A 23,681-nucleotide genomic window follows, 5' to 3' on the forward strand; every position below is an offset into this window, starting at 1 on the left:
GTATTGTAAGTGTGTGTGCATATGTGGTGTGTGTGTGTACTGTCTATGTTGTAGTGTGTACTGTGTGTGTATATACTGTATGGTGGTAGGCAGGGGTATAAATGAGCCGGCACATGGCAAAACTGTGTTGCATCTGTTGTATTTTCTTCCACCATCGCCAGCTCACCTTGTAGTTGTAATTGTTGTGTGTGTGCAATGTTCCTTTAGAAAGTATGGGGTTTAGGCCCTTTGGAAATTTCAGCTCTAGGCCCTTGTGGACCTTAATCTGGCACTGGGCGGGGGGAAGTTTTATGACGAGAACTGAATTGCAATGTTCTATACTACCGACTGAATTCATTTAAGACAATGTTTTATAATAAATGTAGGCAGAATACATTTATTACTTTAATGAATATGAAAAAATACTTATTCCTAAATACACGTTTTGCAGAAAAACGTGATGTGTTATGTAAAATCAGGAGTAATTTTCGTGTTCAGAAACAAAAAATCTAGACGTATCACATAAAGGGGGTAATTCCAAGTTGATCGCAGCAGGATTTTTGTTAGCAATTGGCCAAAACCATGTGCACTGCAGGGGAGGCAGATATAACATGTGCAGAGAGAGTTAGATTTGGGTGGGGTGTGTTCAATCTGCAATCTAATTTGCAGTGTAAAAATAAAGCAGCCAGTATTTACCCTGCACAGAAATAAAATAACCCACCCAAATCTAACTCTCTCTGCAAATGTTATATCTGCCCCCCCTGCAGTGCACATGGTTTTGCCCAATTGCTATCAAAAATCCTGCTGCGATCAACTTGGAATTACCCCCAAAGTCGTTAAAAAAGCTTTTTCATCGCAGATCTGTATAATCATTAATAAAAATCGATAAATACAACCTCAAAATTTGGTTTTAAAATCCAAATTCCAAACCGCCGGAACAGATCTTCTCTGGAGATTCAGACCAGATTTTGGTCCGGCCCAGATCCACAAACTTTGGGTGGATTTGGTTTTCTGGAGAACAGAACAGCGCATCTCTAGTTTTTATAATCCTTGGGACACCTTGACAACAAACATTCAATTATATCATATGTAAAACTATATAAGACATTGTAAAATTATTGTTTTCTTGACTTAAATATGCAGTTTATACAGATGTGTCCTCAAACACCTACGGTATCCTTTTACACCATATGGGTTGAGATTCCTGGTCTGACCTAGATGTTCCATCACAGGTTCCAATCCCTAGGCTTTTATACTTTTTCCAAAATTCTGTATTTTATTTGCATCTTCGGTACATGCAAAGTCGCTACTAGTAGCGTCAGGATTAGTACTTCTGTTGCAAGGGGATTGGTATAAAGTTGCAGATTAAGCACAGTGAAGTGTGACAGGGACGGATCTAGTCTTTTCTTTATGGGGGGGGCGGTTTACTGTTTAATCTTGACTCCTCCCTCTACAGTCCCAACTCCTCCCATCTTCAATCCTAACTCCTCCTCTCTCAATTCTGACTGAACTTTTTAAGTGAGACTGAGATAGAGCTTTGTGATCGTTCTATGTACATGTGACTGTGCTATGGGGTAATTGTATTTATTAGCCCTAGTACCCACACGCCAGAAAGTGAGGGGCAAATGCTCTGTAACCCTTGCTTTCCTGGCTCCTCTGTGCTGCTGTGGTATAAGCTGCAGCACATCGTTCTGCCTCTTCTGCTCAAAAGTGGGCGTGGCTATGACTGTGTTAGGGGGGCGGTCGCCCCCTCCCACCCCCCTAGATCCGGCCCTGATGTGTGATGCAATGCATTGCGTGGCTAGCTCATATTGGTCCTTCAGCATTTTTCTTTTTACTCAGGATAGCTTCTGAGTTGCATACAGCATCTGCATATGGGTGGTCATTCCGAGTTGATCGTAGCTGTACTAACTTTAGCACAGCTCCGATCATTCACACTGACATGCGGGGGGACGCCCAGCACAGGGCTAGTCCGCCTCGCATGTCAGTGCCACCGCCCCCCCCCCCCCCCGCGCAGAAGTGCGAAGGCATCACACTTCGGTGATGCCTTTGCACTTCAAGAGTAGCTCCCGACCAGCGCAGCTTTAGCGTGCTGGCCGGGAGCTACTCGTCGTTCCCTGGCCTGCAGCGGCTGCGTGTGACGTCACGCAGCCGCCGTGGCCCGCCCCCCCAACGGTCTGGCCATGCCTGCGTTGGCCAGACCGTGCTCTCTAAAGGGTGGCTTAATGCCGCCGCCCAGCCCCCTCCCGACCAGCGACCGCCTCTTCCTCTGAGGCGATCGCTAGGCAATGACAGCTGGCATGCACTGGCGCATGCGCATTTCCGACCCGATCGCTGCGCTGTGAAAAACTGCAGCGAGCGATCGGGTTGGAATGACCCCCATAATGTCAGCTTCAGTATTTAGAGTACCATTGCATTGTACTTTGGTCACATTAGTGATGTGAATAAGCTGATTTTTTTTGTGTGAAAAACTGTATGGCAGAAAGCAAGCAGTGACTTAGTTTCAAAGTCTGTGACTGCATAAATGGCAGGTGCACCATCATTGTGTTGCAGTGAGAGACCTGCTGTTGCAATAGGAAACCTAATCAGCTGATCTTGTAACTTGTGGCCAGTGGATAGGAGTCCTAGCGCCCTCCCGCTGTTGTGCAGTAGCAGAGGCAACACAGTGCAGCAGTGTGCTGCTCCACCCGGGGGAGGGGCCTTCAGAGAGGGGGGCCCGGAGCACTGTGTCCCCACGCCCCCCTCTTAATCCGGTTCTGTGTGGACACATCTGTGTAAATAGTTTATTACAATGCAGAAATGTAGAGAGGATTTCCAACCTGTATAGTTCTAGTGCTTTTCTGTATTTTTTTTTTATTGAATTGCTAAAGACTATTTATGGCAGTCACTAAGATATAACACAATGTCCTTCCATCAACATCTGTTAGCTGCCACGTTACATTGAAAATCGTAAGTAATAGAAAATAAACATTATTTAGAACATCTAAGGCACGAACAAGTACAAGGTAACAGTTGTCTCCTTTTATATCACAAACACTTTAAAAGTTTCAACAGCAAAAATACAGTTCTTGCTTCAGATATTCACTACAATTTCTTTTATAAATATGGTCTACAATGATGTATATATTACATAAATTTGCAAATCAATAAAATAAATATTTCTTCTAATTTAAGCAAAGTAAACCCCATGGCTATTTGAAGCTGCCCCCTTGTTTCTCAGTTGGCAAAACCCTGGTGGCTGCATGGGGAAATTTAAAGACTCATGAAACACCTTTAAAGATGTTAATGGATAATGGAAATGACACAATGCAGCTGTCCATAACTCCACTATAACCATTACTGTATACTACTGAGAATGACTTCATATTTGAAACAAATGTTATTTTAATAGTATCAGTAACTCTGCTAAATCACTTTTCAATTCATTCCCTTTTTTTCTTGAATTTATCAGATTTAGGGCAGGATGTACTAACCTCTCCCGCTGCGGAATCTGTCTTTCTCTGCGCACCCTGTGTGTTCTCCATGCTAACTGGTCTCCTTCCACTGGATGGTGCTGCCCGTCACTCCATTATTTTTCTCCTCTTGCTGGGAGTCATTGCATTCCGCCTCCTCACCTCCGCAGCCAATCTGACCTGAACTGAGCAACCACAATGGAGAGTTCAGGTCGGAGTGGCCACTGTGGTGAGGAGGCCACACAGACTCCCCCTTCACCCCCCCCCCCTCCCTCAGAGGGAATTTTGGAGCAATTTGAAGTTTTGGAAGCGGTGTAATATCTTCCAGACTTCAGCAGCAGCGGTAAGTGTAATGTACTGGGTGATTTTGTGTCTGACCACTCTCGGCTCCGGAGGCAGCAGCTGGGAGAACTACATCTCCCAGCAATCCCCTAGTCTCCCACCAGCCCCTTCCCCAGGGCGAAGATGGAGGAAAGTTCACCGGGAGAATCAGAGACCATCGGAGATCATCGAACCCAGGTAGTATATATTTTTTTTTACGCGCCATGGGGTTTTCAGAGCTGAAAAAACCACGTTCATTTTTTTTAAATTGGATTACCGCGGATATCGGGAGCACGCATACCCGCGGTAATCCAAAATTAGGCGCAAGGTCTACAAGGTTTTTTTGCGGGCTAAACCTCATGTTCAATTTAATCCCCCCTTAGTGTTTGAATCCAGTTATGGTGGTTATACTTGTGAACCACCACTATAGAAAGAAAATACAATGCATGTTTAGTTAGTGACAACAAGTACACTTTTTGTGGGACTTTAAATGTCTTTTTTAACACAATGATATAATTTATACTATGTGCAATAACAAGTAGAGCTAGAGTGGGTTTAGATGAGAATGTAAACTTGTAACTTTTCTCATAGTGCACATTACCACATTACCAAACTTAATTCAAAAGACTTACTAGCAATCCAGATTTAAAGTGTATACATGCTTGGCTACAAGTGACTTAAGTACCTCATTCAGTTTGTTTTAACCATCTGTACTGAGCAATGGATAGCTTTAAAACCTGGACAGTTACAGTAGGGTGCTTGAGGACTGAGTTTAGGATCTTCTGTCTAAGGGGTATATTCAATTGAAGTCGAAAACTGACGTCTGTCGAAAAGACAGCAGTTTTCGACTTTTTAAGGTCGAATCCTGATTCGACGTATTCAATATATCCCAAAAATTTTTGACAAGTCGATTAATTCAACTTCTCGAAAAACACGTGGATCGGCGGAATAGCTACCGATCCATGTGCTTGTGTCGATTTTGGCCCCCCTTTCGACCATCTCAGTCAGACATAAAAAAAATGTCGGACTGAGATGAGGGATTAGAGCAATCGAATTGAGATGAGATTTGAATAGGGGTTGCTGGATCCATTCCAACAAATGCATGTCGGAATGGATCCGACTTCAATTGAATATACCCCTTAGTGGCTTAATACTAGTGATGTGCACCGGAAATTTTTCGGGTTTTGTGTTTTTTGTTTTGGATTCGGACGCGTTTTGGCTAAACCTCCCTGAAAATTTTTTGTCGGATTCGGGTGTGTTTTGGATTTGGTTTCTTTTTTACAAAAAAACCCTCAAAAAACGCTTAAATCATAGAATTTGGGGGTCATTTTGATCCCATAGTATTATTAACCTCAATAACCATCATTTCCACTCATTTCCAGTCTATTCTGAACACCTCACATCTCACAATATTATTTTTAGTCCTAAAATTTGCACAGAGGTCGCTGGATGACTAAGCTAAGCGACCCAAGTGGCCGACACAAACACCTGGCCCATCTAGGAGTGGCACTGCAGTGTCAGACAGGATGACCGATTTAAAAAATAGTCCCCAAACAGCACATGATGCAAAGAAAAAAAGAGGTGCATCAAGGTCGCTGGATGGCTAAGCTAAGCAAGCCAAGTGGCCGACACAAACACCTGGCCCATCTAGGAGTGGCACTGCAGTGTCAGACAGGATGGCACTTCAAAAATTAGTCCCCAAACAGCACATGAGGCAAAGATAAATGAAAGAAAAAAGAGGTGCAAGATGGAATTGTCCTTGGGCCCTCCCACCCAACCCTTATGTTGTATAAACAGGACATGCACACTTTTACAAACCCATCATTTCAGCGACAGAGTCTGCCACACGACTGTGGCTGAAATGACTGGTTGGTTTGGGCCCCCACAAAAAAAGGAGCAATCAATCTCTCCTTGCACAAACTGGCTCTACAGAGGCAAGATGTCCACCTCTTCCTCATCCTCTGATTCCTCACCTCTTTCACTGTGTACATCCCCCTCCTCACAGATTATTAATTCGTTCCCACTGGAATCCACCATTGGAGGCAATTGCTGGCAATTGCTGGTGAATGTCTCGATGGAGGAATTGATTATAATTCATTTTGATGAACATCATCTTCTCCACATTTTCAGGAAGTAACCTCGTATGCCGATTGCTGACAAGGTGAGCGGCTGCACTAAACACTCTTTTGGAGTACACACGGGAGGGGGGGCAACTTAGGTAAAATAAATACAGTTTCTGCAAGGGCCTCCAAATTGCCTCTTATTCCTGCCAGTATACGTACGGACTGTCTGACGTGCCTACTTGGATGCAGTCACTCATATAATCCTCCACCATTCTTTCAATGGTGACAGAATCATATGCAGTGACAGTAGACGACATGTCAGTAATCGTTGGCAGTTCCTTCAGTCCGGACCAGATGTCAGCACTCGCTCCAGACTGCCGTGCATCACCGCCAGCGGGTGGGCTCGGTAGTCTTAGCCTTTTCCTCGCAGCCCCAGTTGTGGGAGAATGTGAAGGAGGAGCTGTTGATAGGTCACGTTCCGCTAAACTTGACAAGTGTCTCACCAGCAGGTCTTTGATCCTCTGCAGACTTGTGTCTGCCGGAAAGAGAGATACAACGTAGGTTTTAAATCTAGGATCGAGCACGGTGGCCAAAATGTAGTGCTCTGATTTCAACAGATTGACCACCCGTGAATCCTGTTTAAGCGAATTAAGGGCTCCATCCACAAGTCCCACATGCCTAGCGGAATCGCTCTGTTTTAGCTCCTCCTTCAATCTCTCCAGCTTCTTCTGCAAAAGCCTGATGAGGGGAATGACCTGACTCAGGCTGGCAGTGTCTGAACTGACTTCACGTGTGGCAAGTTCAAAGGGTTGCAGAACCTTGCACAACGTTGAAATCATTCTGCACTGCGTTTGAGTCAGGTGCATTCCCCCTCCTTTGCCTATATCGTAGGTAGCTGTATAGGCTTGAATGGCCTTTTGCTGCTCCTCCATCCTCTGAAGCATATAGAGGGTTGAATTCCACCTCGTTACCACCTCTTGCTTCAGATGATGGCGGGGCAGGTTCAGGAGTGTTTGCTGGTGCTCCAGTCTTCGGCACGCGGTGGCTGAATGCCGAAAGTGGCCCGCAATTCTTCGGGCCACCGACAGCATCTCTTGCACACCCTTGTCATTTTTTTAAATAATTCTGCACCACCAAATTCAATGTATGTGCAAAACATCGGACGTGCTGGAATTTGCCCACATGTAATGCACACACAATATTGGTGGCGTTGTCCGATGTCACAAATCCCCAGGAGAGTCCAATTGGGGTAAGCCATTCTGCGATGATGTTCCTCAGTTTTCGTAAGAGGTTGTCAGCTGTGTGCCTCTTATGGAAAGCGGTGATACAAAGCGTAGCCTGCCTAGGAACGAGTTGGCATTTACGAGATGCTGCTACTGGTGCCGATGCTGCTGTTCTAGCTGCAGGAGGCAATACATCTACCCAGTGGGCTGTCACAGTCATATAGTCCGGAGTCTGCCCTGCTCCACTTGTCCACATGTCTGTGGTTAAGTGGACATTGGGTACAACTGCATTTTTTAGGACACTGGTGACTCTTTCTGAGGTCTGTGTACAATCTCGGTATCGCCTGCCTAGAGAAGTGGAACGTAGATGGTATTTGGTACCGGGGACACACTAACTCAATAAATTCTCTAATTCCCTGTGAATTAACGGTGGATACCGGACACACGTTTAACACCACCCAGGCTGCCAAGGCCTGAGTTATCTGCTTTGCAGCAGGATGACTGCTGTGATATTTCATCTTCCTCGCAAAGGACTGTTGGACAGTCAATTGCTTACTGGAAGTAGTACAAGTGGTCTTCCGACTTCCCCTCTGGGATGACGATCGACTACCAGCAGCAACAACAGCAGTGCCAGCAGCAGTAGGCATTACACTCAAGGATGCATCGGAGGAATCCCAGGCAGGAGAGGACTAGTCAGACTTGACAGTGACATGGCCTGCAGGACTATTGGCTTTCCTGTCTAAGGAGGAAATTGACACTGAGGGAGTTGGTGGTGTGGTTTGCAGGAGCTTGGTTACAAGAGGAAGGGATTTAGTTGTCAGTGGACTGCTTCCGCTGTCACCCAAAGTTTTTGAACTTGTCAATGACTTCTGATGAATGCGCTCCAGGTGACGTATAAGGGAGGATGTTCCTAGGTGGTTAACGTCCTTACCCCTACTTATTACAGCTTGACAAAGGCAGCACACGGCTTGACAAATGTTGTCCGCATTTCTGTTAAAATAATTCCACACTGACGAGGTGATTTTTTTTGTAATTTGACCAGGCATGTCAATGGCCATATTCGTCCCACGGACAACAGGTGTCTCCCCGGGTGCCTGACTTAAACAAACCACCTCTCCATCAGAATCCTCCTTGTCAATTTCCTCCTCAGCGCTAGCAACACCCATATCCTCATCCTGGTGTACTTCAACAGTGACATCTTCAATTTGACTATCAGGAACTGGACTGCAGTTGCTCCTTCCAGCACTTGCAGGGGGCGTGCAAATGGTGGAAGGCGCCACCTCTTCCCGTCCAGTGTTGGGAAGGTCAGGCATCGCAACTGACACAATTGGACTCTCCTTGCGGATTTGTGATTTAGAAGAACACACAGTTCTTTGCTGTGCTTTTGCCAGCTCAAGTCTTTTCATTTTTCTAGCGAGAGGATGAGTGCTTCCATCCTCATGTGAATCTGAACCACTAGCCATGAACATAGGCCAGGGCCTCAGCTGTTCCTTGCCACTCCGTGTTGTAAATGGCATATTGGCAAGTTTACGCTTCTCATCAGACGCTTTTACTTTAGATTTTTAGGTCATTTTACTGAACTTTTGTTTTTTGGATTTTACATGCTCTCTACTATGACATTGGGCATCGGCCTTGGCAGACGACGTTGATGGCATTTCATCGTCTCGGCCATGACTAGTGGCAGCAGCTTCAGCATGAGGTGGAAGTGGATCTTGATCTTTCCCTATTTTCCCCTACACATTTTTGTTCTCCATTTTTTAATGTGTGGAATTATATGCCAGTAATATATCAATAGCAATGGCCTACTGTACCGTACTGCTATATATTATATACTGGTGGTCAGCAAAATTCTGCACTGTCCTCCTACTATATATACTGTGCACAACTAAAATGCAGCACAGGTATGGATGGATAGTATACTTGACGACACAGAGGTAGGTAGAGCAGTGGACTACTGTACCGTACTGCTATATATTATATACTGGTGGTCAGCAAAATTTTGCACTGTCCTCCTACTATATATACTGCGCACAACTAAAATGCACCACAGGTATGGATGGATAGTATACTTGACGACACAGAGGTAGGTAGAGCAGTGGACTACTGTACCGTACTGCTATATATTATATACTGGTGGTCAGCAAAATTCTGCACTGTCCTCCTACTATATATACTGCGCACAACTAAAATGCACCACAGGTATGAATGGATAGTATACTTGACGACACAGAGGTAGGTAGAGCAGTGGACTACTGTACCGTACTGTTATATAATACTGGTGGTCAGCAAAATTCTGCCTACTATATAATACAATGCAGCACAGATATGGAGCATTTTTCAGGCAGAGAACATAGATATTTTCAGCACACTGAGCACAGATATTTGCAAGCACACTGAGCACAGATATTTGCAGCACACTGAGCACAGATATTTGCAGCACACTGAACACAGAAACTGAGAGAACGCTGCAGGTCCTCTCCCTATCATCTCCAATGCACAAGTGAAAATGACGGTGAGTCGTAACTCCTTATATAGAATACGAATCTCGCGAGAATCTGACAGCGGGATGATGACGTTCGGGCGCGCTCGGGTTAACCGAGCAAGGCGGGAGGATCCGAGTCTGCCCAGGAACCGTGTAAAACGGGTGAAGTTTGGGGGGGTTCTGATCTCGAGGAACCAAACCCGCTCATCACTACTTAAAACTATACAGTATGGATATATTTCCAAATGAAACTTTATATATAACGTTCAAATATTATTATACTCGTACCCCTTTCAGCGATTTTGTACATGAATGCGCTTCAACCCTGTATTTTGGTATGTCTGAAAGGCACCAACCCAGACCTTGCAATAGAGGCAGTGCAATAGCTTGCTGGGTAGCCAACCCAGCTTAGGTCTGAATGATGCGACCCAGTAATTTACTCCCGCGTTGTACCTAGATGCCTCTGATTGGCATTTGGACTGCCTGGAGGGGGTGTGAGTGCATGAAGGGGGCGTGCACTAAGCAACAAAGAGGCAGCCTATTGTGGTGAGGTCTGGTGGTTGTGTGACTTGTGTATGTGTGTATGAGTTTGACATGTGTGTGTATATGACATGTATGTGTGTGTTTGAGTGTGATGTGTATGTGTAAGATGTGTGTGTGTTTGTGTGTGTAAGATAGGTATGAGTGTGACACGCGTGTGTGTGTGTGTGTGTGTGTGTGTGTGTGTGTGTGTGTGTATGACATGTGACATGAGAGCTTATAGAATGCCAGGGCAGACCAGGCTTATGTCTGAAAGGAGCCAACCTGGGAATTTCTCAGGTCTCAGGTGTGTGAAAGGGGGTCTCAAGCAAACACCCGTGATTTTTCATAGGTGAAAAACCGGAGTCTGAGCAGGGAAATTCCTGGGTCATATGTCTGGAGTGGGTATAAAAAAAACTATAGTACAGTAATTAAAAGTTATTTCTGTAAGAAAAAGAATAATATATATTTGTTGTTAGTCTTTTAATTTGATGTATTTCTCACCATCTGCTTTCAAATTAAACTTTCACACCTCAACCTGCACAGCAGCAGAATTCAGGCTTTAATAACTTTAAACGTCAAAGTTATTTATAACCAAATGTCTATGCAACAGTTGTGATCATTACAAAAATATCACTACTACAGTAGTTTAATACATTTTTAATGTTAGGCTTAGAGCAAATTTTCATATCAGTGTATCTCTTGCACTTAAATAGGTGGTGATACATTAAACTGTAGTCAGCTTATCTGAACAAGTGAGCTGATCTTGTGGGAAGTAGTGACCTGTCCAATTGTGTGATTGTTAGTGAGGGTAGAGGCAGCAAGTGATAGAGGAAAACCTATGATTTGAGAAGGGGAATGGATATAAGCACAGAAGCCACATCGAAACATAGAATGATTATTTGGCAATGGGAGGAGAAGGTCCCCAGCAGCCTGGGTCCTTACTAGGAGTGCGAGAGCAGTGCCACCACCCAGGGCATAAGTCCCAGTGGGCAGAAGCATTGCAAACCCTTTGGAATGACATCTGGCTTGTAGGTTGCCTTGAAAGTCACACTGCAGCCTAGATATCAACCAGAGAGCCACCCTCACATCCTTAGGTTCTCAGTTTCTTAGTCTGGGCACCATCTTCATGAGGCACAATTTTACCCTGGTGTGGCACTGCCAACAGCACAAAGTGTGTGTAAGATTCCTATGAAACTGATTTATGGATTTAAATGCATACACTTAACTTCTTTGGGCTTAGCTTTTATGTATGAGTAATGAATTTGAAGCATCTGTATTTTATAATTATTCTGATAACTGCCACAGCTAAATTTATTATTTTAAACCTATTTTTAGACTTTTTTCGTTGTGGCATCACCATGTTTTTTAGTAACTGAACATCATTTGCCCTTACTGCAAATTATAAGATATCTTAATTTTCCAAAGAGCTCTGTGACTTTACAAAGGAACAAGACTGAATCGCTTTTACGTGGGCCATGGATCTCTGTGTTGAATTATAATATACACAATTTACAATATAGAGTGCATTGTTCTTTATAGTTCACAAATTTTCATAATGGGCACTGCGGTAATGACATCAGAACTCACCAAGTTTGAGTGATGACATTAGAACTGTTTATAAACATATTATTTACAGGATTTTATGTGAAGTTCCAGAATCTGGACATAGATATGGAGATATGTCATAAATTTAAAGACACTAAAAATAACATTTTCTTTGAGCTGTCAAAATTTTCATTTTTTTTTTATTGATTTTTTAAAAATTACAATATTTTCTATAATATACAGTGGAAATCTTTTATAAGTTAATGATGTCTGCTTCTGAAGTCTTCTCACCTCCCCTGCCTTGACAATGTTGTACTTAATAAGTAGTGGAACAAAAGAGTAAAGCAGAAACACCCATGCCATAGTTCTCCAGTAAGGTGGGAAAGATTGAAAAACATCAGAGGTATGCAACATTGGATGCATACAGTTGTGACAGCAAACATCAATATTTCATCATGTGTTGGGAAAAAATATTTTGGTGGAACCCAAATGCAGTTTATCCAATGGTGTGCCAGTTGTAGGAATAATTATGTCACAAACAATATATGTATGTTTTAATTATATAAGATTTGTCAAATATATCAAATTATCAGGGAGCAAATAATTGTCAATACTATACACGTATAGTATATATTGTCTAAATTATCTTTAGAGAAAACGTTTATTAATGATTTTAATTAAAAAACAATATTCCCATACCCCTTAATAGCAATGCATAACTGGATAGAATTTTCACCCTTTTTAAAGAGAAGTCAAGGTTTAATCTTGTGGTTTTACAGATTTGAATTATAGACATTTTAATAAATAAACTTGATAATGCATGGGATTACATTCTACATGTTGGTAATGAGAACTATGTGCAAGTGCATTTACGGTTTAGATATATGTCCACTGAAATTTGCATTTTTAGTAGGTGTATAGAAATATTATGCCATAATAAGCTAATCTTTGCAAGCTCAGTGCATTCATTCATCTTAATAGGATGAAGCAACTGGTAATCTTTTGCAAACCTGCTGAGACCAGAATGAGGGAAAATACTGTGTGCTGAAATTCATCTTGTGTGATCGCTCTCCATGGTGCTGACTTACTTTATTATAGTTGGTTGGTCACTCCTAGCAGTCTTATAGGCCCTACACATTAGGCAATATAACTGAATGATACGAATGTTCTCGTTCATATCGTTCAGTGTGTAGGCACCAATGATGAATGATGCACGGCCCCACGCTCGTTCATCGTTGGTGCCGGGTCGCTTATGCATGCAAGCCAGTATGGACAATCTCACCCATATTAGCTTGCACTGCTATGGAGCCAGGTGACAGAGGGAGTGAAGAAACGTCACTCCCCCGTCAACTCCCCCCCCCCTGACGCTGGGTCACCTGCCTGCCGCATCGGCCGTTGGGCAGCTCGGCGGCGGGTCGCCGAATGTGTAGGGCCCATTAGGGGCATATGTACAAAGCCTTGGAGAGTGATAAAGTGGAGAGGGATAAAGTACAGCCAATCAGCTCCTAACTTCTATGTTACAGACTGTGTGTTTGAAAAATGACAGGAGCTAATTGGTTGGTACTTTATTTCTCTCCACTTTATCACTCTCCAAAGCTTAATACATCTGACCCTAAGTACATACAAGGATATGCAGAGATAGGATAAAAGCAAAAATATGAGCAAAGAAGGATTTTTTTTTCATGCAGCGAAATACGAGCTGCTTGAACGGGATGCAGACAATTCACCTACAATCAAAATCCCCACGCTCAAAATATCAATTGGCCAATGGTCAAAATACCGACAAGGTCAAAAAATCAACATGGTCAAAATACAGACATTAAAAAATGTCGACACAGTCAAAATACCGACATTTAAAATGCAGACAGGTCACAAAATCGACATGAGTTTTTCATGATTTTTTTCATTGAAAACCGACGTGTTCATAATTTACCATACCAGTGGACATGGAGGGGGAAAATAATAATGCCTGAAGCATGGCGAGTGCAGCGAACCATGCGAGGGGACGCGGTACTCTTATATGGTGTCCATGTCGTTCTATGTCGACATACACACCAACTGTTTTTGAAAAACTTGTGTCAACTTTTCAACCTGTTGACATTTTAAAGGTCGGAATTTTGACCATGTTGACATTTTAAATGTTGGTATTTTGACCATGTTGGTATTTTGACCTTGTCGGTACTTTGACCATCAGTCAATTGTTGTCAGTATTTTGACTCTCGGGATTTTGATTTTAGGTAAAACATACTGATCCCGCTTGAACTTGTAGAACTAAATAATGGAAGCTTTACTTTTACACTGAAATGTAGACTAAAACTAGAACACACCCCTCCCATCTCTAGATCTTGCAGCACACTTTAAATATGCCCACATGTGGTGCAAAACAGTTTAGCAAAGTGCAAATTTGCTCCATTGTTTGCTTCTCTTTTTCGCTTGGCTCCTAAATTTGTATAAGCCATTTTTATGTAGGCAAGATTACCTACAGTCATGAATAATCTGAAATTTTATTATGATAATATTAAAGTAAAAAATGTTTTAATATATGTATTTACACTATTTAGCATTGCTTTTAATATTGCTTGACATGTTACATATATGCATTATTGGTATACTATACTGTAGGTAAACTCTTGTTTGAGACAGCTGCTTTCCTTACTGGTCATTTACTAACTTTATTGAGATCTGGCTGACTTAAAATGGGATGGCATTGTGAGATAATTAGTGGCTGATATGGAGGGATGACCACTCATTGGGAGGTTAATTAACTTAGGAAAGACTCACAAAAAAGGCTTAATATGCGAAACATGTTCAGTATGCACTGTGATAATGATAAACTAAAATAATAATTCATCATCATCATCATCATAAATAGTGCAGTGTACATTACAATTATAATTCATCAAAATAATAATTATAATAATAATAATAATAATAATAACAATAATAACTAGCTGAATAACCGTGCTTCGCTACGGATATTAAGTATAATCACAATGAGATGAAAAGTGCTGGTATTTAAGCAAATTTAATATTGCTATTAAAAATTTTTACATATAAAACACAAAACTACACAGTTTATCAAAGAAGATCAGCAATTAGACTTACAAGAGGACATGCTCCGTCCACCACTGCCAATCTTTGTCAGGCCGCTCCTCCGAGCGTGCTTTCCCCGGATTGATGCTGTCAAAAGGCTGGCACTGAGGAGAATAATCTGCCTCATTCTCTGCCCCATCCCACCTCTGATGCTGCCCTGCTCAGTGCTGTAAATGCTGGGACGACAGGCCAAGCTCCGCCCGCTGTATGTTAAATATGTAAGGTTTGCAGGGATAGACTGACTCTTTACCAAAGGTATTTGTTTATGGGGTGTCAAAATGGGTGTAAAGTTTTCCTTCTTTTATCAATATTGCTATGCCAAGGCTTTTGGGTACACAACTTTTTTTTTTCTTCCCACCTCCATTTCTGTCAGTTATTTTAGTACATTGATATATGGTTATTTCAGTCAGTTATTTCAGGTCATTGAATTATGTTTATTTCTGTCAGTTATTACAGTAAATCAAAGTTTTCATCCAAATCCATCCAATGGAAGGCCGAGAACAGGCTCTCTGTGTCAAAGTTTTGCCCAGCGTACACCAACGGGAAGTCTGACCGGGTCAACCAACCTGCTACTATGTCTTCTAGGATGCAATGTTTCCATTCGGTGAAGTTCTCTTCCAAATCCATCTAGTGGCAGGTTCTGAACAGGCTCCCCAGGTCAAACTTCTAGCAGGCGCATTCAGCCGTGAGGTCCGACCGGGACCTTAACCCCCTAAAACCTGGCTAGGATCCAACTGGACAATTTCGCATTGGTTTCATCCCATTCGGTAAAGGGGTGTTGAAAGCATAACCGGACAGTCAAACAAACAAACAAACAAACAAACAAACAAACAAACAAACAGGGTGTGGTATAGAAGATGTCTAGGTCATGAGTCATTAGGTTGACTCCAAATGGTTGACATGGCAATGGTCAAAGAGATCACTGACAAAAGATCAACACTGACACTGACAAAAGATCAACATGTATTAGGTCGACACTAACAATGGTCAACAAAGGAAAAGGTTGACAGGTACAAAAGTTCAACACAAAATGGTTAACACAGGAAATGGTTGACACAAAAAAAGTCAATACAACATTTTTTTGTGTAGTTTTTACCGTCAGAGCACAGGGAACCCCAATTAGTGCACTCTGTCCCCTTGCACAATGGTTACTATTCCCAATTGTAGTCCACTTATAAAAGTATGAAAATATGTAAAAGATGCAAAGAAAACACCTTAAAAAGTGGTTTCGACATGTATAGCCATATGTGTGTTGACCATTGCCATGTTGACCATTTGAACCTGTTGACCTTTTGTACCTGTCCACTTTTTCCAGTGTCGACCTTTTGTCAGTGTTAACCTAATGCATGTTGACCATATGGGGTCGACTTAATCACTGTCGACCTAGACATTGTCCGTCTATACATTGGAAACAAACAAACAGACCAATTATTTTTATATATGAGATATATGGCCCTGACCCCAAAAGGGGTGGATTTTTTAGTTTAAACCCCAGCAGTATCAGGCCATGTAGGAGCCAGGTATGGGACTCAGGGTCGACAGTGTCTAGGCTGACACCCAGTAGGTCAACATCTATTGCTCGACAGTGGCTAGTTCGACACTATAATTAGGTCGACATGAACAAGGTTGACATGAAAAATAGTCAACGTGAGTTTTTCCATGTTTTTTTGGTTTAATTTTCTTCGTAAAGTGAACGGGAACCCCAATTAGTGGTGCACCGTGTCCCCTCGCATGGCTCGCTTCACTCACCATGCTTTGGGCAAGGTGCCTCGCTCCGCTACCGCTGTGATCGGCACAGGTTACTGTTCCCAATCGTAGTCCACGTGGATCGTAAAGTATGAAAACATTCAAACAAAGGAAAAAAAATTGAAAAACTCATGTTGACCATTTTGCATGTCGACCTTGTTCATGTCGACCTAATGATTGTGCTGACTTATTTATAGTGTTGACCTATTTGCTGTCAACCAATGGATGTCAACCTATGGGGTGTCGACCCACAGTCCGGATACCGTAGGAGCCTATGTAGAACAAATGTACATACAGTACATATTTACACTTAAAACAAAAATTATATAATTTTAGAATAAATAGACATGTTTACCTCTGATTTACAAACTGTAGACAGGGATATATACTGACCTAGACTATTATGGATTTTATGTAATACAGTACATGCTGCTTATTAGTCTTTTTGCAGCAGACATAGAGCGTATCTTAATAATGAATGAAATTGTGTCCTTTGAAAGGCTTTTTCTTCTACAGATGCATTGACTGAAACAATCCTGTGCACACAGGGAGCATCCCTCCTGCTTTATTGCTTACTTAGAACTTACATGGTTCTTCTGTCAAGATGAGGCATAGCAAGACGGGAACTAAGCAAACAATCCATATCTCATTAGTGCAATAAAAGGAGATGTTGTATTTTCTTTTTTTCCTGTATTATCTTTGCAATAGAAAGAATATGAATTCAGAACAGTAAAAAAGATATGCTTGGTGAGGTGTCATTTGCAAGCAGTGAGGTGCAAAATAGCCTGCAATCTTAGAAGCAGTGTTTAGAATATTTTATGGCTAATAATTTCTTTGTTAGATAACGCACATGCTATACGCAGCACTGCACTCTCCATAATAGAACTACATGGAAATGAATTTACTTTTGGAAACTAAGACTTTCATTTTACGTGTCCACTACGCAAAGACTTAACTGACTTGGGGTAAGTTTCACATAGAAAGAAGAAACATAATATCTGATAACAGGTACAAAATATTTGTTAATAACAACGAAACCATTGCTGCAGTCTCAGAAAGCAACCTATAGGGATTATGTTGCCCTTTTTTTATCTTTTTTTTTTTGGATACATGGAGAGAATGTCTTTCCATTAACAGTAAATACATCATAATGAAAATTCTTGTCAGATATCCACTGAGTTGTTTTGTGTGTATGTTTATTTGAGTTGCAGATATGTCCTCATAAACTTATGGCTAAATGTAAGAGCCTCCGAGTTCTGCGGTTGCTGGAATTTTTGGCGAGTCTGCCTGTCATTTTAAAACAGCACTCATTTACAAGGCAACACCAGCCTGGCTTTGCCTGTAAATGATTGCTGCTTTAAAAAAATATAAAAAAAATAACAGACTCACACAAAATTCCTGCACCTCAGGAACTCAGAGGCTGTTACATTTATCCGCTAGTGTCAATTCGCCGTATGGCGCAAGATGTTAGGCAGGACTAAGCTGCTTCGAGAGGTGTAGCATACCATTTTTTCTTTAGATTTTGCATCTTATTCGTATCATAGAGAAATTCCATTCAAAGTGTACGAAACATGCTGCTGGACTGCGGCTTTAACCGCACAGGAATTAGTTTAAACATGTACAAAATTGCAGATGAAGCGCAACAGAACTTAAAGTGAGAAAAAGCCACAGCTTATTTGCCCACACATGTACAAATGTTGCATGTCAAATTGATCAGTGCAAAGTCGTTTTTTCACTTTCAGTTATTTTATTTATGTGAATTAGGTGCACATTTTAAGGTAAATTTGCTAAGCTCTGTCTTGGCCCGAGTTTGCAAACACGGGACATTTTCAAGCATGGAAATTTACTAAATAACAAAAACAAAAGTACAAAAACACGGATGGACGTGGCTGTATGATCAACTATACCATTGGCCAAACTCGGATGTAATTTCCATACACAACACTAAAACATAGATATTCACCTACAATCTTTTCTGGAAACACACCCGTAAGTAGTGTTGAACACGAAACAAAATTTCAAATACACATCCCTCTCAGCAGCATAGAGAATCCTGCACAGATACAGGCTTCTCCATGTAAAAGTGTTTAAAGTGTTAAAAATAAAAAAAAGTCATATGGAGTCCCCACCCCCCACAGGCATAACCAGCCCCAGCCTCTTTGAGCTGGTCCTGGTTCAAAAAATACAGAATAAAAATGTTTAGGGTGCCCCTGTATTTTAACAAACAGCACTAAACTCTTGGACTGGTCCTGATTGCAAAAATATGGGGCACAAAAGCCGTAGGATTCCCCTGTATTTTAGAAACCAGCTTTGAGCTACACCGTGTGGTTAGAGATGGAAATCACAATGTTAATAGAGCCCATCATAGGCTACAATGTAGCAGTTCCCACCATAGACGTCTATGGGGGTGGATTTGATTGACAGTGCAGCCACTCACTACCAATCACTGGGCAGCTTTTACAGAGGCACTTGCTAATTTTCTGGCAGTTCTTCTAATGACAGGACTCACTTGGGTCCCGGTCATTCGCATATGGAAAGTGTATGTGTAAACACATGTACTTCCTGATGTTCGTCTGGTTCGGGTTTGCAATTGGTTAATTTTTTAACACCTGGTATGCCTACTTGGACTGAAGAGGATCTGATCTATGCTAGGAATAGGTGAGTATGGATTTTTTTTTACACAGGTTATGTTGATTCTTTCTTAAACAAGAAGATGTGAATGGCTACAGGGACTGTAGGTAAGTATGTGTGAGTGTGACCAGGGGCATAGAACCAGTCTGAAAACCAGATGAAGACCAGTCTGAAAAATTTCTGGAAGCAACGCTAATGAAGACAGGGTCTGTTGAGGGGGTGGGGTCTGTCAAGGTGAGCGTGGTACTCCCCCAACATATAGCCTGACATAACCTTCCTTGCAGCTTTTGCTGCAGCTCGGTCTGTGACTTTATGCTGATGCCACTACAAAAGCCCTTCCTTGGTGTACATCTGTTTATCCAAATGTGCAAGGACAGAGACACTGACTTTCAGTATCTACAATACATCTTGGTGCACTACCAGTCGCACCATCTGCTAGGTACAGATCATCCATCTGAATATGGCCTCCAATGTGAGTGATTCATTGTCTGCATGCAACCACTATCAGCTACACACCCGGAAAACTCATAAGCATAGACAGTGGTTTAAGCCAATGTGTGGAACTATCCCATCATGCCCTACATTTTTGGTTTAGATCATTAAATGGTACCTTAGCTGCTTTAAAGGTTTGGGTGCTATTGTCAGAGCTGCAAACTGGTGGTCTCCTTTAGGGACCGCCCCCCGCACTGCAGATTTGGTCAGATAGATGCCTGCCTTGCTCATAAAGGGGTTTATTCAATTCAGCGTGTCAGAGAATGTGGGTACTCGCACCTTAAACCGGGTGTGTAGTGGTGAGTACCGTCATTCTCCGACAAGTGCACAGACGCTGTGCTGTTTGTATCACGCTAAGGCACAAAACAGGATTGCGGCACTAGTTTTATTGTATTCCTCAGAGGGATGCAAGCAGAAATCCTGTAGTCAGACTTAACTGTGCACTGAATTGAATCAACCCCAAAGCGTCAATGTGGGTGATGCTTTGGTGTTGGTGTCACACAGTACCTGGTGTGCTGAGAGGGGCTGTTTGTCACAACTGAAGCCACAGTGAAAGAGGACACATCTGTCGATGTTATAGTGTAAATGGTCTAGTTTGCCAATATAAATATATAAGTATATATAATCTATAGCTATATAAAAGCAAACTCCCTGTTACATTAAAGTTAATGTCCTCACCTCCACGTTGTCTGGATCATTGAGTGAATAGTTGATATTAGCAAACTTGACCTTAAATGCTAAAACATCTGTATGATATGAGAGCCCCAATATACAGCACATTAAATGAAGTTGGAAAAAAAATGGACTATTACACATGCTACTGTATATGCACTTTAACTATTTAGTTTTGGACCATATATAGTGACATAGCATGGAAACCAATAGCTGCCTGAAACATCTAATGCTTACTGGACTTTATAGCCCAGTTCATTACTTTTGCTTGGAGTATCAACATTGAGTCTTGCATCAAACCATTCTATTTTAAACAAATGAAAACATTTTCACAATATGTTGAACTAGCTGTTCTACGCGTTCTTTGCACAGAAGCTTCTGATTTTCATGGTTGTACATATAAATGAGTGTTAAAAATGTGGTAAATCTATAGAATTGTAAATTTGGGACGTCTAATGTAAGTAAATATTAATCCATGTTTCTTAGCATTACCCGAGGAGCACCCGTAGCAGATACAGTAAAAAGTAACAGAAAATTTTTGTAGTTTATTAAATTCTACACAATGGAGGTACAATCCAATTCTGATCAGATTGTCTGTTTAGGCGTTATCATTCATGCAACACTAGCCACACATCGGTAATTACGTAATTATGTCAACTCCCTTTTCATCCCTTTAGAGGAGGTTATTAAAAATCTGTTACGTAGTTTTCCTATTTCCCACCTGAAGAATTCCTGTGTTAAATTTCAGCTTCCTAATGTATCGGGAAGTAAGAGAATTAGTGATGAGTGAGTGAGTGGATGAGTGAGTGAGTGAGTGAGTGAGTGAGTGAGTGAGGGCTTTCGCATTTATATATAGATTATTGTGGCATGTACAGTAGGTATTATATTTTGACCTATGTTTTCTGAAGACGGTCACAGCTACATTGTTTGCAGAAAAGGAGGATACTTTGATTTGTTTAAAATTCAAGTGGCTTCATGCCAGTTTAATTTATAGTGTGTGTGTGTGTGTGTGTGTGTGTGTGTGTGTGTGTGTATATACTACAGTACTAAAGGCTATAGTAGCTTTCAACTTTCTTATTTTATTCCAATAATTTAAAGGTGTATACTGATATTATTTCCAAAAATGTTTATTAGTAAAAGTATAACATCAAATACATTGCCTAACTATTCCAGCATATCTTTGGTTTTTCCCTTTAATTATTTTGAGCAAACAATACCTTAATGAATGTCTGTTTCACTTCAGATCTTCAAGATATTTTCTGCTGGTGTCTCTTGACCTCTTAATACTTTACAAATATATGATCATATCTATTGTCACGGAAAAGCATTGGCAATTTCATTAAAAAAGGGGGAAAACGGCATTGTGGTTGCTCCCACTCAGAAAGCTGTTGGCAGTGAATTAATGTAACTGTTGACATTTCATTACTTCTAAAGGCATCAATAACTTTCTCTGCTAAGGAGTATTAGGCTAAGGTCGCATGGGGGTTTAGGAACACAGTGTTGATCTAACTAATTAAATGTAGCATTCAGAGGCACTTTTATCCATACACAGTAGCCAATGGTAACCACGCCAGAGAATTTAAGTAGCTGAAATACTTACATATAATGCCAATGCTATTGTATGACAGTTATTCACTGTTTTCCTCTGATTGATAATTCAGGACACTAAGGGGAGATGTACCATACTGAGAGAAAGTCGAGAGTGATAAAGAACCAATTAATAAGCTTCTAACTAACATTTTACAGGTGGTGTTTTGAAAATGACAGAAGATGATTGGTTGGTACTTTATCTCTCTCCACGCTTTGATAAATCTGTCCTTAAATTTTGCACAGCTTGTTTTTTAGCTCCTGTTTAGAAATATATGTACAAACACTTTCATCGTCTAAAACTGCATCAGTGACGGACGGGTGTATTACTGCATGACATCATCTCTCCCAATCTATTTCATTTCAGTTATTCTTCTGGATTCCAAGGAGTCACAAGCAGAGCTAGGCTGGACCTCACACCCATCAAATGGCGTAAGTGTGCATTTTAACAGTACAGAGGGATGTTCATAAATACTGTAGTTGTACATAAATGAAGCTATGCATGCAATCAGCCAGTTGGGTAATCGTGTTCCAAGCTTAGAGGAACCATGCTTTATTTTCATACATTAATGATAATGCATATTTTACCATATTGACAGTTACTTTAATTGCAACATTAAAATTTGGAACCTTGCTAATTTATTTCACATCATCTGCCACAATAACTACAGATATATATGATGAATGATTGACACCACTAAAATACCACAGGATATTAAAGATATCCATAGTCAGTTCCTGCCACCCAAACCTAGCCCTACAAGCCATCTACAATACATGTCGGTTTACACAGTACCAAGAGCTACACATTGATAAAGTAGGATGTACTGTAGCACACAGTTCTCCAGTTAGCTGCATATTTCATGACCACAATAAGAATTATGTTAAGAATTGTTTATTTAGTAGCAAAGCAGTTCAAAGGTCAGCAAAGGTAGTGACAGTAGCTCTGTCTGGGCATTTCTGTGTTACACTTGTGAGAAGCTTCAGCTACAGCACTTCTGATGTTTCTACAAACGTATTTAGATTGTCTGTAACAGCTTGGCAATGTACATAAAGTTCACTATGGTACATTAAGTGATAATACAACTCATTTATTTCATTGTATCATTCCTGCATGCAGACAGATCCAGGAATGATAAAAATTCTATACACTCCCTTTAATATAGATTTTAAAAATGTATGTATTCATTTTTACATCATTTGCATTGCTCTATAGAGTACTTGGTGTGGGTTTATTTGTTGATTTTATATACACTTACTGGGTCTTGGTCAGCTGCGAGCATAATATTCCTACTGGAATTCATCTAAGTGCAGAAATACACACTTAACTTTGTTCATAGCAAAGATACTTCAACTTATGCCCAACAAAGTGGTTATATTCAGAAACTGTAACTCTTGCTTTATTCCATTTTCGCAAGTGCCAGCAATACAGTAAAAATACATCTTTCAATGTTCACCAAAGGGAAATGTCCAGTATGTTAATGTTCCTTTAAAGTTTAAATAATACGATAGGACAAATAATGTGATGTAGTCACCATCCCGAATGCCAGAATGCCGTCCACGACACCCATAGAGTGGGAATAGAATCTGTGGTGAGCCACCGAGCCCGCAGCGTGGTGAGTGCAGCGAGCCGCAAGGCACTTCGCTCGCCCCCCCTGCTGGCATTCTGGTGGCTGGGATCCCGGCATCGGTATGCTGACTCCCGAGATCCCGGCTGCCGGTCAACCATACCCTACGCCAAATAATATATGAAGTGCACGTATACCTATTACCTTTCAAAGCTCAACTAGAAATTTGTAGGGTTAAATTTCCTGGTTACATTGAGCTCAATCAATGCATGTACTTCTGCCTGTACTTGTTACCATTAACCTGG

The 23,681-nt window shown here is 41.3% G+C and overlaps 1 protein-coding gene across 1 annotated transcript in view; it reads left to right on the plus strand.

Moving 5' to 3' along the window:
• The window catches only part of EPHA10 (EPH receptor A10), a 978,906-nt gene that overhangs the window by 104,831 nt on the left and 850,394 nt on the right, over positions 1 to 23,681 (plus strand). Inside the window, exon 2 of the mRNA XM_063954339.1 lies at positions 22,176 to 22,240. Coding sequence (XP_063810409.1) covers positions 22,176 to 22,240 — 65 coding nt within the window. The remainder of the gene's footprint in view (positions 1 to 22,175; positions 22,241 to 23,681) is intronic.

Source organism: Pseudophryne corroboree, chromosome 2 (assembly GCF_028390025.1).
Source record: "Pseudophryne corroboree isolate aPseCor3 chromosome 2, aPseCor3.hap2, whole genome shotgun sequence".
In the NCBI taxonomy this organism is placed as follows: Eukaryota; Metazoa; Chordata; class Amphibia; order Anura; family Myobatrachidae; genus Pseudophryne; species Pseudophryne corroboree.